Source organism: Nerophis ophidion, linkage group LG14 (assembly GCF_033978795.1).
Source record: "Nerophis ophidion isolate RoL-2023_Sa linkage group LG14, RoL_Noph_v1.0, whole genome shotgun sequence".
Classification (NCBI taxonomy): domain Eukaryota; kingdom Metazoa; phylum Chordata; class Actinopteri; order Syngnathiformes; family Syngnathidae; genus Nerophis; species Nerophis ophidion.
In genome coordinates, this window is record NC_084624.1 from 10,653,165 (window position 1) to 10,665,693 (window position 12,529).

Genomic DNA, 12,529 nt, shown 5'->3' on the forward strand with positions numbered 1-12,529 from the left:
TTGTTATGAAGGTGTCTGTTACTACATTATATATAAATACTTGCAGTGTGTATATTGTACATATTACATATTGTTATGAAGGTGTCTTTTACTACATTATATATATATATATATACATATATATACTTGCAGTGTGCATATTGTACATATTACATATTGTTATGAAGGTGTCAGTTACTACATTATAGACAGTATGTACTTGCAGTGTGTATATAAAACATTGTAGGGTTTTATGTGTTTTAGAGGTTTTCCGAAGGCTTCCGCAGAGATTCCTACTAGTCGCACCTTGCAAGCATTTTTTATCATCTTTAAAAATATATATATATAATAAAGACATACGTGATCTCGTCTCTCATAATGATTTTGCACAAGGGCAGGTTCCCCTTAAACCTGTCACGCATGTTTTGGTGACGTTGATGCAGAGGAAGCTGGTTGGGGGAAAAAGCCACACGGAGAGCTGCTGGGAATGGTGGAGTAATTAAGGTTGTAGTAGGAAGTTCAGTGTCCAAGAGATCTACAGCCATCTATTTTACAGTCACACTTAGTCAATGTCCATCTGAAATCCACACCGAGCACTAATAGGATCATTGATTTCTGGGTGGGTTGTTTGACCACCAGCTGTCTCGTGCATTCCTTCCAGGTCAATCACAAGTTGTATGAGGAAATAAAATTCCAAACGCCACAGTCGATTGGGAATAGAGCTGTGTGCCACAACTGATGCATGAGAACTTACCCTATTTTCCGGACTATAAGGCACTTAAAATCCCTTTTTACCTCCCTAAAAACTCGACAGTGCGCCTTATAACCCGGTGCGCCTAATGTACGGAATGATTCTGGTTTTGCTTGCCGACCTCAAAGTTATTTCATTTGGTAGATGGTGTAATGATAAGTGTGATCAGTAGATGGCAGTCAAACATAAGAGATACACGTAGACTGCAATATGACTCAACAAAACAACACAAACATTTTATATGTTCCATTGAAAATATAGAACATTACACACGGCGCTTAAAAATCTATCACAATGTTTTAGTAGGACTTTGGTAAGCTATGAAGCCGCACCGCTTAATGAATTGTACTGTGCCTCGACATAGGAATATTATTATGGTGTGTGTATAAGGTAAGACATTATCTGGCGTTTTTTTCCGCAATATTATGCAAAGGCAACTTCTCTTACCTTCTGCTACCTGCAGATCTGTATTTGGGATCTGCATAAATCCTGAAAAATTGCGCGAATCCGCCTTTGTAGTCCGTGATGACTCCGTAGTCGATAAGCTTCTTCTTTTTCTATATCTTCTTGTTATGGGACATTCATTCTCGGCTGTTGCCATTTCTAATATAAAAGTAGTGTAAAGTTCTTACTTATATCTGTCAGTAAACTCCCCATGAAAGCGCTAAAACCTACCTGTGTAGTGAGTTGACATTATTCACCCGAGGAACTTTAGTTATTAGAGAGTTCCGGTCGGACACTTTTTCACGGGACACATTTCCGGGGGGTAAGTAGATGCTGCTTCGTTATTGATCGAAGTTAAGTCTGAATGCCGTTAAAACAGTTAGCTCCATCTTTTGACACTTCTTCCACTCCCGTCCTTGCACGCTACACCGCTACAACAAAGATGACGGGGAGAAGATGCTGTCGAAGGTGAGCCACGTAAATAAGACCGCCCACAAAACGGTCAGAAAGCGACTTGAAGATGATCCGGGGGATACAGCGTCCGCATTACTGAAAACGCTGCACCGATCCGTTCTGGTGAAGAAGGAGCTGAGCCGGAAGGCAAAGCTCTCAATTGACCGGTGGGTCTACGTTCCCATTCTCACCTATGGTCATGAGCTTTGGGGTACGACCAGAAGGACAAGATCCCGGGAACAAGCGGCCGAATTTAGTTCCCTCCAACGGGTGGTGGGGCGCTCCCTTAGAGATAGGGTGAGAAGCTCTGCCATCCGGGAGGAGCTCAAAGTAAAGCCGCTGCTCCTCCACATGGAGTACAGCCAGATGAGGTGGTTCGGGCATCTGGTCGGAACTGTTTGGGGCACGTCCGACCGGTAGGAGGCCACGGGGAAGACCCATGGCACGTTGGGAAAACTATGTCTCCGACTGGCCTGGGAACGCCTTGGGATCACCCGGGAAGAGGTGGACGAAGTGGTTGGGGAGAGGTCTGGGCTTCTCTGCTTAGGCCGTGACCCGACCTCCGATAAGCGGAAGAAAATGGATGGATGGATGGCTAGTATATCATGCAAAAGCGCGGATTCCAACCATTGAAATACTTTGTATAGTTCAATACTTCCGGTCATTAGAAAACATCATAATGGCAGCTACACTTTCCATCCTAAAAATCGAAAAAAATGATTTGGGAATGTCCAGCCGCATGTGGCCCCCGGGCCTTAATTTGCTCAGGTCTGGTCATAGAGGCCAAAACATTTTTTTTTAGCAGGAGGAACTTTGAGATGACAGCAGTCAAGTCAAGTCATGTGCATCCGGTCTGGCGGAGTCTTCCGGGGGATTGCTGCTTAACTAGGACACGACGGCAATACTGAAACGTGAGCGGCGCTTTGACTCGAGTCTAAAATCCCCCCCTACGGATTACTGTTACAGTCCTGTCAATATTAGTTTCATCTGCTCCAAAGACCGGGCCAACACAAAACGACACGGCGCACGTTTTTTCCTGCGGAGGCAAAAAGCGGGATTTCTTAAGATTTGTTCTCAGACATCCGTCAAGGAGCTAAATCTGCATATGGAGCACATCTAAGGAGCAGAGGTTTGACTCATGAGACTAAAAATACTCCAGGCGATGTGACAGATATTTACTTCCTAGCCGGCAGCAATAAAGGCTCGGAGGCAGGCGACGACTTTGTCACACTGAGAGACTGACAGTGTGAGCTACGGCGCTTACACGTTTAGGAGAACGCTTAATCTACTCAAAGCCATTTTAAATATTTAGAAAAATTGATTTCAGCGGCCTTCGCCATTAGCTTTCAATGAAATGGTATAGCGGTTTAATTTCCCAATCAATATCCACTCTGTGGGAGCCGGGCCCAGCTTGGGTAATAACGTCGGTGAGTGGTGCTTAGTGTAGATTGTACGTGAGCCCTTTTATTCTTACAATCCATTTTAAAATACAGTCCTGGTGTATTTATAGCCCTTAAGATTCATCACCTATTTTCCCCCATATTTGAACTCGTTTTTTTTTTTGTTTGTTTGTTTTTTGCGCATCCCAGAGATATTTGATTTGAGCGGATTCATCATACTTGCCAACACTCCCGGATTTTCCGGGAGACTCCCGAAATTCAGCGCCTCGTCCGAAAACCTCACGGGACAAATTTTCTCCCGAAAATCTCCCGAAATTCAACGCCCCTCCAGCTCCATGCGGACCTGAGTGATGTGTCAACAGCCTGTTTTCACGTCCGCTTTCCCACAATATAAACAGCGTGCCTGCCCAAAGTTGTTATAACTGTGGAATGATCGAAGGCAAGTTCTTGGTTTCTTATGTGGGTTTATAGTTAGGCACTTTCATTAAAGGGGAACATTATCACAATTTCAAAAGGGTTAAAAACAATAAAAATCAGTTCCCAGTGGCTTGTTGTATTTTTTGAAATTTTTTTCAAAATTTTACCGGTCTCGGAATATCCCTAAATAAAGCTTTAAAGTGCCTTATTTTCGTCTCTCTGCGAAGACACTGGCCATTTCCCTGTGACGTCATACAGTGCTGCCAATGTAAACAAACAATGGGAATACCACAGCAAGATATAGCGACATTAGTTCGGATTCAAACTCGGATTTCAGCGATTTAAGCGATTCAACAGATTACGCATGTATTGAAACAGATGGTTGGAGTATGAAAATATTGAAGAAGAAACTGAAGCTATTGACAGCTATTGATGCTATTCATAGCCATAGCATCGCCGAATAGCTGCGTTAGCATCGCCGGTAAAATGTGCGGACCAAATGATCAGGACTTTCGCATCTTTTGACACTGGAGCAACTTAAATCCGTCGATTGGTAAGTGTTTTTTTCGCATTAAATGTGGGTGGAAGGAAACGTAATATAGTTGCAAATGCATCTACAGGTTATCCATACATCTCTGTGCCATGTCAGCTTTACCACCGCCGGTAAATAGCATGTTAGCATCGATTAGCATAGCATGTTAGCATCGATTAGCTGGCAGTCAACATCAACAAAACTCACCTTTGTGATTTCGTTGACTATCGTTGCAAATGCATCTGCAGGTTATCCATAAATCTCTGTGCCATGTCTGTCTTAGCATCGCCGGTCAAATGTGGAGACACTCTGGCACATTCAATGGGGGTCTGGTGGCAGACACTTTCGCATCTTCGGGCCAGTGGTGCAACTTGAATCCCTCCCTGTTAGAGTTGTTACACCCTCCGACAACACACCGTCGAGGCGTGATGTCTCCAAGGTTCCAAAAAATAGTCAGAAAAACGGAAAATAACAGAGCTGAGACCCGGTGTTTGTAATGTGTTGAAAATGAAAATAGTGGGTGTGTTACCTCGGCGACGTCACATTCTGACGTCATCGTCTCCAGCGCGATAAACAGAAAGGCGTTTAATTCGCCAAAATTCACCCATTTAGAGTTCGGAAATCGGTTAAAAAAATAGATGGTCTTTTTTCTGCACCATCAAGGTATATATTGACGCTTACATAGGTCTGGTGATAATGTTCCCCTTTAACGTCCTCCCAGCGCGGCAACAACACACAACAACAGCAGTCACGTTTTCGTCTACTGTAAAGCAGTTCGTCTGCCGCAAACAGCAATGTTGTGACCCTCTTAAACAGGACAATACTACCATCTACTGTACATGCATATCTGACAATAACGTCTACGGCTTTTAGAGAGTGCAGTGCACAACTGCGTACAGAACAAGGAGACGAAGCAGAAGAACGAGGAAGATACAGCCATGGCGATGCCGACGACGAGTAAGACGAAGAAATACGCTTGTAAGTTCCAAGCCGCATCTGCGATTGGACCTGGATAGCCTTTGGGCCATGCTAGGGAGAGATGGAAGATTCCAGACTCTCGTGCAGGGGTAGGGAACCTATGGCTCTAGAGCCAGATGTGGCTCTTTTGATGACTGCATCTGGCTCTCAGAAATGTGGGATCTGAGCCAAGGATTTCATCATGGCTTGTGCAGCCCTTTGAGACACTTGTGATTGAGGGCTATATAAATAGACACTGATTGATTGATAAGTATCGGCGCTGTAAATAAATGTAACATTCAGAATAAAACTCAAGTTGAGTAAAATTAGCGTTTCTTTATGAGTACTACTCTGACAACAATCGATCAAAAAGTTATTTCAGTAAATGTAAACCAGATGTAGCGTGGTACGTCAGTCCTTTGATAAAGATTTAAACCCTATCATAGATGATACTGTAACAGTGTTAAGATATTAATATTTAACCCAGATTGTTATGTCACTGGAATAAGTATATCAGACACTTACTCTCCATTGGCAAGCCCACATCTATTTCTAGATTTCCCCTGCTTCAAACCCAAAGTTCTCTGCACAATGTGCACGGGTGCTAATGGCAGAGATTAAAAGGCAATTTATTACAGAAAAAGGGGATTAGAAACACTATGGGCTGCACTAATCCTTGACCTTCAGTCCTGTTCTCATAGAGCCACAATATGCACACCACGATAGCATCACAGCGCTGGCCTGAGTGCGTTTCCATTAGGGCCACTTTTCGTCCTTATTCCCACCAGAACATTTAAAAAGGCATTAGGGATGCTCTGCCCGGGCTAATAAGGAGGGCCAGTACCCCTACTTGTGTCAGACAAGGCACTGTTCCACGTCAGGTTCTCATAACCCATTTAGAATAGAATATCTATTTTTAGGAAAACTAATACAAAACCTGACGTGGATAAAAAAAGACAAAAAACATCTACAATCTGATATATGTGATGTATCACTAAGCTTTAGAGCAGGACTGGGCAATTATTTTGACTCGGGTGGGGCCAGATTTAGAGAAGAAAATGTGTCTGGGAGCCGGTATATCTATTTTTAGGTAAACTAATACAAAACCTCACAATAAAGTCTGATTGAATGCTAAAATTGTTATGACAGACCACCTTAAAAACGGAATGGAATTATATTTTTTCTATGAAGGATAAAACCCTGAATATTGAGAACATATGAACGTCACACCTGCTCTCAATCCACATATTTTACAATCAAGTCAAACGCAACAAACACAGCAAAATATGAACGTGAAGGGTAACGAAACAAAAAAACATCTACAATCTGATATTTGTTATACATCACTAAGCTTTAGAACAGGCCTTGGCAATTATTTTGACTCGGGGGAGCAAATTTGGAGAAAAAAATGTGTCTGGGGGCCGGTATATCTATTTTTAGGAACACTAATACAAAACCTCACAATAAAGTCTGATTAAATGCTAAAAATGTTGTGACAGACCGCCTTAAAAACAGACTGGAATTATATTTTTTATAGGAAGGATAAAACCCTGAATATTGAGAACATATGAACGTCACACCTGCTCTCAATCCACATATTTTACAATCAAGCCAAATCCAACAAACACAGCAAAATATGAACGTGAAGGGTAAAAAAAGACAAAAAACATCTACAATCTGATATATGTGATCTATCACTAAGCTTTAGAGCAGGCCTGGGCAATTATTTTGACTCGGGGGCCAGATTTAAGGAAGCAAATGTGTCTGGGAGCCGATATATCTATTTTTAGGTAAACTAATACAAAACCTCACAATAAAGTCTGATTGAATGCTAAAAATGTTATGACAGACCGCCTTGAAAACGGAATGGAATTGTATTTTTTCTATGAAGGATAAAACACTGAATATTGAGAACATATGAACGTCACACCTGCTCTCAATCCGCATATTTTACAATTGAGCCAAATGCAACAAACACAGTGAAATATGAACGTGAAGGGTAATGAAACAAAAAAACATCTACAATCCGATATATGTGATGTATCACTAAGCTTTAGAGCAGGCCTGGGCAATTATTTTGACTCGGGGGCCAGATTTAAGGAAGAAAACGTGTCTGGGAGCCGGTATATCTATTTTTAGGTAAACTAATACAAAACCTCACAATAAAGTCTGATTGAATGCTAAAAATGTTATGACAGACCGCCTTAAAAACGGAATGGAATTGTATTTTTTCTATGAAGGATAAAACCCTGAATATTGAGAACATATGAACGTCACACCTGCTCTCAAACCACATATTTTACAATCAAGCCAAATGCAACAAAAATGCAACAAACACAGCAAAATATGAACGTGAAGGGTAAAAAAAACAAAAAACATCTACAATCCGATATATGTGATTTATCACTAAGCTTTAGAACTTTCTTGTAAAAATCTCCTTCCACGTCTGTCCCTGACACCCACATTTCAGGCTCTGGAAACACTCTGTGGAAACGCTCTCCACCCACACTGCTTGGTGCCTCATCGGACCTGCTGTGACGTAGATTACCATAGTAACTAGTAGGGTTGTACGCTATACGGGTATTAGTATAGTACTACTGAATCATATTCGGTACCATACCGCCTTTGGAAAATATTGGTCCGCCACACCCTAAGATTTTTTGTCAAAATAAAGCCAATAATGCAATTTTTCTGGTCTCCTTTATTTAGAAAAGTATCGAAAAGTAACGTTTATCCGACCTCGGATAAGCGGAAGAAGATGGATGGATGGAAAGAGGAATCCGGTGTGCCTAATATATGAAAAAAGATCAAAAACAGACTGTTCATCGGCAGTGCACCTTATAATTTGGTGCGCCCTATAGTCCGGAAAATACGGTAATCCTCACATGCTATTTGTTAGCCAGTGTGCTAACTTGACTTGCCCGTGTAAAATCATTTTATTGACTGAAAACAAGAAACAGGGACTTTTTTTTTTCCGAATCTTCTGATATTCTTGTTTCAACGCCAAAGTTGTATTCAGTGTTTCCCCCAGAATATTTGTTAGTTTGTTAAGTTAGTGAGTCTCCAGGGAGAAGGGGGCGACAGGCGGACGGACGTTGAAGGGGCTGGCTGCTGGGTGGGTGCTACGGAACAGTGTTTTAGGACCACCATCGCATCTCCATCTCATCTGAATACGCACTGCTGATTGGCTGTTACAGTACATGCGCTCTGAATACCCACTGCTGATTGGCTGTTACCGCTCTGTGTGTAACCATTCAGATGGTTGCGTGGGTGGGACAACGCTGGGTGCTGCAGAGACATACTGACAGAGGCAGAGGCAGTACGAAGCGGAGCAGCTTGTTAAGACTTAAGTTTAGCGCCAAATAATAATATAAATACATTTAATAAAGTAAAATACAAATAAGGCAACAAGATAAGTATCCTACACTTCTTTTTTGTAAAGTAAATCTGAACAGCCGATACGGGCATCTACATCAACTATATAATTTGCCTGAGAAGCTGGACAGTGTCAGGTCTTGTGATCATGTTTTGTTTAGTTATGTTCTGTTTTGCTTAAGACTCCGTTGTTTCCTGTTTTTGCACTTCCTTGTTTGTTTTGTTTCCATGACTACCCATTAGTTTTCACCTGTCCTCGTGTCACGCACCTGTCTCACGTTTTGCACTCGCGCACCTGCCACCAATCATGTCATTATTATTCAAGTTTCCAGTTGCCAGGCTGTCTTTCTGGCGACATCACTCTGCTTCAAGTCATGGTTACGGTTTCATGCTTGGTTCACGCTGCTTGGTTCCTAATCCATGCTGCCATGTTCAAGTCACCGCAAGTAAGTTTTGTTTATTAACGCCACAGTTAGTGTCTTTTGTTTTTTGTCTTCTTTAACAACAACAACAACAACAAGCAGGATACCAGAAAACGGTCAATATTTTTAATTTTAAAAAAGGAAATTGCGACTAAAACAGGAAAAATCACCTAAACAGTTTGGCAGGTTTATGGATAAAAAAAAAGAAAAAAAAGGACTGTAATCACACCAATGTGTGTTACGTATGCTGGAAGGAGTTGTGACGGCACAGAACCACGAGGGGGTGAAGTTGCTCTATGTTCACTTGGTGGAGATCCAAGGCAGGTCGGCCTTCTTAAGGGGACAGGCACCTAGACACTTAGTCATATATGGTGCAGTGGGAGAGTGGCCGCATATATGGTGCAGTGGGAGAGTGGCCGTGCGCAACCCGAGGGTCCCTGGTTCAATCCCCACCTAGTACCAACCTCGTCACGTCCGTTGTGTCCTGAGCATGACACTTCACCCTTGCTCCTGATGGGTGCTGGTTAGCGCCTTGCATGGCAGCTCCCTCCATCAGTGTGTGAATGTGTGTGTGAATGGGTAAATGTGGAAGTAGTGTCAAAGCGCTTTGAGTACCTTGAAGGTAGAAAAGCGCTATACAAGTACAACCCATTTATCATTTATTTATCTATGTCTATCGTTCTGCCTTTGTGCTAGTTTTTGTTTTTATAGCCAAGTTTTGTACTTCCGCCCTTGTGCGCGCCTTTTGTTTATTCCTTTTATTTGTGTTAAAATCCATCCATCCATCCATCTTCTTCCGCTTATCCGAGGTCGGGTCGCGGGGGCAACAGCCTAAGCAGGGAAACCCAGACTTCCCCCTCCCCAACCACTTCGTCTAGCTCTTCCCGGGGGATCCCGAGGCGTTCCCAGGCCAGCCGGGAGACATAGTCTTCCCAACGTGTCCTGGGTCTTCCCCGTGGCCTCCTACCGGTTGGACGTGCCCTAAACACCTCCCTAGGGAGGCGTTCGGGTGGCATCCTGACCAGATGCCCGAACCACCTCATCTGGCTCCTCTCCATGTGAAGGAGCAGCGGCTTTACTTTGAGTTCCTCCCGGATGGCAGAGCTTCTCACCCTATCTCTAAGGGAGAGCCACACGGCGGAGGAAACTCATTTCGGCCGCTTGTACCCGTGATCTTATCCTTTCGGTCATGACCCAAAGCTCATGACCATAGGTGAGGATGGGAACGTAGACTGACCGGTAAATTGAGAGCTTTGCCTTCCGGCTCAGCTCCTTCTTCACCACAACGGATCGGTACAACGTCCGCATTACTGAAGACGCTGCACCGATCCGCCTGTCGATCTCACGATCCACTCTTCCCCCACTCGTGAACAAGACTCTGAGGTACTTGAACTCCTCCACTTGGAGCAGGGTCTCCTCCCCAACCCGGAGATGGCATTCCACCCTTTTCCGGGCGAGAACCATGGACTCGGACTTGGAGGTGCTGATTCTCATTCCGGTCGCTTCACACTCGGCTGCGAACCGATCCAGTGAGAGCTGAAGATCCCGGTCAGATGAAGCCATCAGGACCACATCATCTGCAAAAAGCAGAGACCTAATCCTGCGGTCACCAAACCGTAACCCCTCAACACCTTGACTGCGCCTAGAAATTCTGTCCATAAAAGTTATGAACAGAATGGGTGACAAAGGACAGCATTGGCGGAGTCCAACCCTCACTGGAAATGTGTCCGACTTACTGCCGGCAATGCGGACCAAGCTCTGGCATTGATCGTACAGGGAGTGGACCGCCACAATAAGACAGTCCGATACCCCATACTCTCTGAGCACTCCCCACAGGACTTCCCGAGGGACACGGTCGAATGCCTTCTCCAAGTCCACGAAGCACATGTAGACTGGTTGGGCAAACTCCCATGCACCCTCAAGAACCCTGCGGAGAGTATAGAGCTGGTCCACAGTTCCACGACCAGGACGAAAACCACACTGTTCCTCCTGAATCCGAGGATCGACTATCCGGCGTAGCCTCCTCTCCAGTACACCTGAATAAACCTTACCGGGAAGGCTGAGGAGTGTGATCCCACGATAGTTGGAACACACCCTCCGGTCCCCCTTCTTGTGTTAAAATAAAGATGTCATTACCTTCACACCATGTCCGGTCCAAGTTTACTTGCATCTCGGGAAAACAACCACCCCATAGTCCTCTTTTTGACAGACAGGACAAAAATTATCTATTTTATTTTTTTTTTTCAAGACTTTAGTTAAGGCGGTGGCTGCGGGAAACCCTGGTTGTACTGAATGAAGCATTTTTATTCCCGTTAGGCTTGTAATCCGATGAATTGTGCACACCGCTACCGCGTCCCTGCGCAACACCTGATGTAGGAAAAGTCCTTTCCTGCGGGATTGGACAGCATGCTGCTCCTTTCAGCAGGGGGTGGGTGGAAAAGGAAACGGGGTCATGCCGTGCATCAATCTTTCATGTCTAAATTTGTGCAGTGCAAAGATTCAATTTTCTGCACTTTAGTCTCCACTATTGGTTATATACTTTTATTTATACATCAAGGTGCATTCATTTTTTATATGGTTTGAAACGACTTTGATGCGTTTTTCTCGACGCACGGAAGCCGACATCAAACGCCGCACTTCCCCGACTATTCTAGTACTGGCGAGCTCTGAGCGTCCGTTTTGTTGCTGTTTTGTTCAATTTCTCACTTTTCCTCCCCTCCCCTCGCAGGCTACTACTGAGAAGAAGAAGCTGAGCCATGCCGGATCCAAGCCCTCCCTCTCCGAGAGCAACCGCCGACTCCCTCAGATAGCCATGAACACCTGCAAGTACAATGGCGGCGTGGTGAGACCACTCGTGGGCAGTCTGGCGTCCTCGTCGCGCCGCAACCTCGCGGAGCTCGACTCGGAAACGCAGCCCCTGCAGACGCTGCACAGCTCCGGCTTGGAGGTGGTGGTGTCCAAGGGCAATGGCGGCGAAGACCCCAGCAAGGCGTCCAATGAGAGCCTGGCCAGGGAGGGCAGCGGGCGAGGCGGAGGACGGGCGCCGCAGAAGAAGAACAGGGACATTGGCTACAAGCTGGGCCACAGGAGGGCGCTGTTCGAGAAGCGGAAGCGACTCAGCGACTACGCGCTCATCTTTGGGATGTTTGGGATTGTTGTCATGGTGACGGAGACAGAGCTCTCATGGGGGGTTTACACTAAGGTAGGTCGAGCATCATCTGACGTAGAGTGGAACCTCGATTTTTTACGAAGACCTCTTTGTCCAAACTGAAGTCAATTATATTTATATAGCGCTTTTTCTCTAGTGACTCAAAGCACTTTTACATAGTGAAACCCAATATCTAAATTGCATTTAAACCAGTGTGGGTGGCACTGGGAGCAGGTGGGTAAAGTGTCTTGCCCAGGGACACAACGGCAATGACTAGGATCGAACCTGGAACCCTCAAATTACTGGCACGGCCACTCTACCATCCGAGCTTTACCACCCCGGACCTTTACATTGCGCCAAATATGCCTCTGTGTGCGGACCATGTCTCAGCGTACGAACGCATTCATTCAGAAGCTATTTTGTCAGGTACGTGGTGAAATGATAAGTGTGACCAGTAGATGGCAGTCACACATAAGAGATTTGTGTAGACTGCAATCAAAGTTTTAGTATTTTAGTATTATCATTTAGTATTTTAGCCTAACATTACAAACTCACGTTTAATACGAACATGTAATTTTCCAGACTTTAAGGCGCACTTTAAATCCTTTAATTTCGACAGTGCGCTTTATAACCCGGTGCGCCTAATGTACG

The 12,529-nt window shown here is 44.5% G+C and overlaps 1 protein-coding gene across 2 annotated transcripts in view; it reads left to right on the forward strand.

Moving 5' to 3' along the window:
* Nucleotides 1–12,529, forward strand: part of kcnn1a (potassium intermediate/small conductance calcium-activated channel, subfamily N, member 1a) — a 205,472-nt gene that overhangs the window by 83,161 nt on the left and 109,782 nt on the right. For both annotated transcript variants that reach the window (XM_061919820.1, XM_061919821.1), the window contains exon 2: nt 11,459–11,932. In XM_061919820.1, the coding sequence (XP_061775804.1) occupies nt 11,459–11,932 (474 nt within the window). The remainder of the gene's footprint in view (nt 1–11,458; nt 11,933–12,529) is intronic.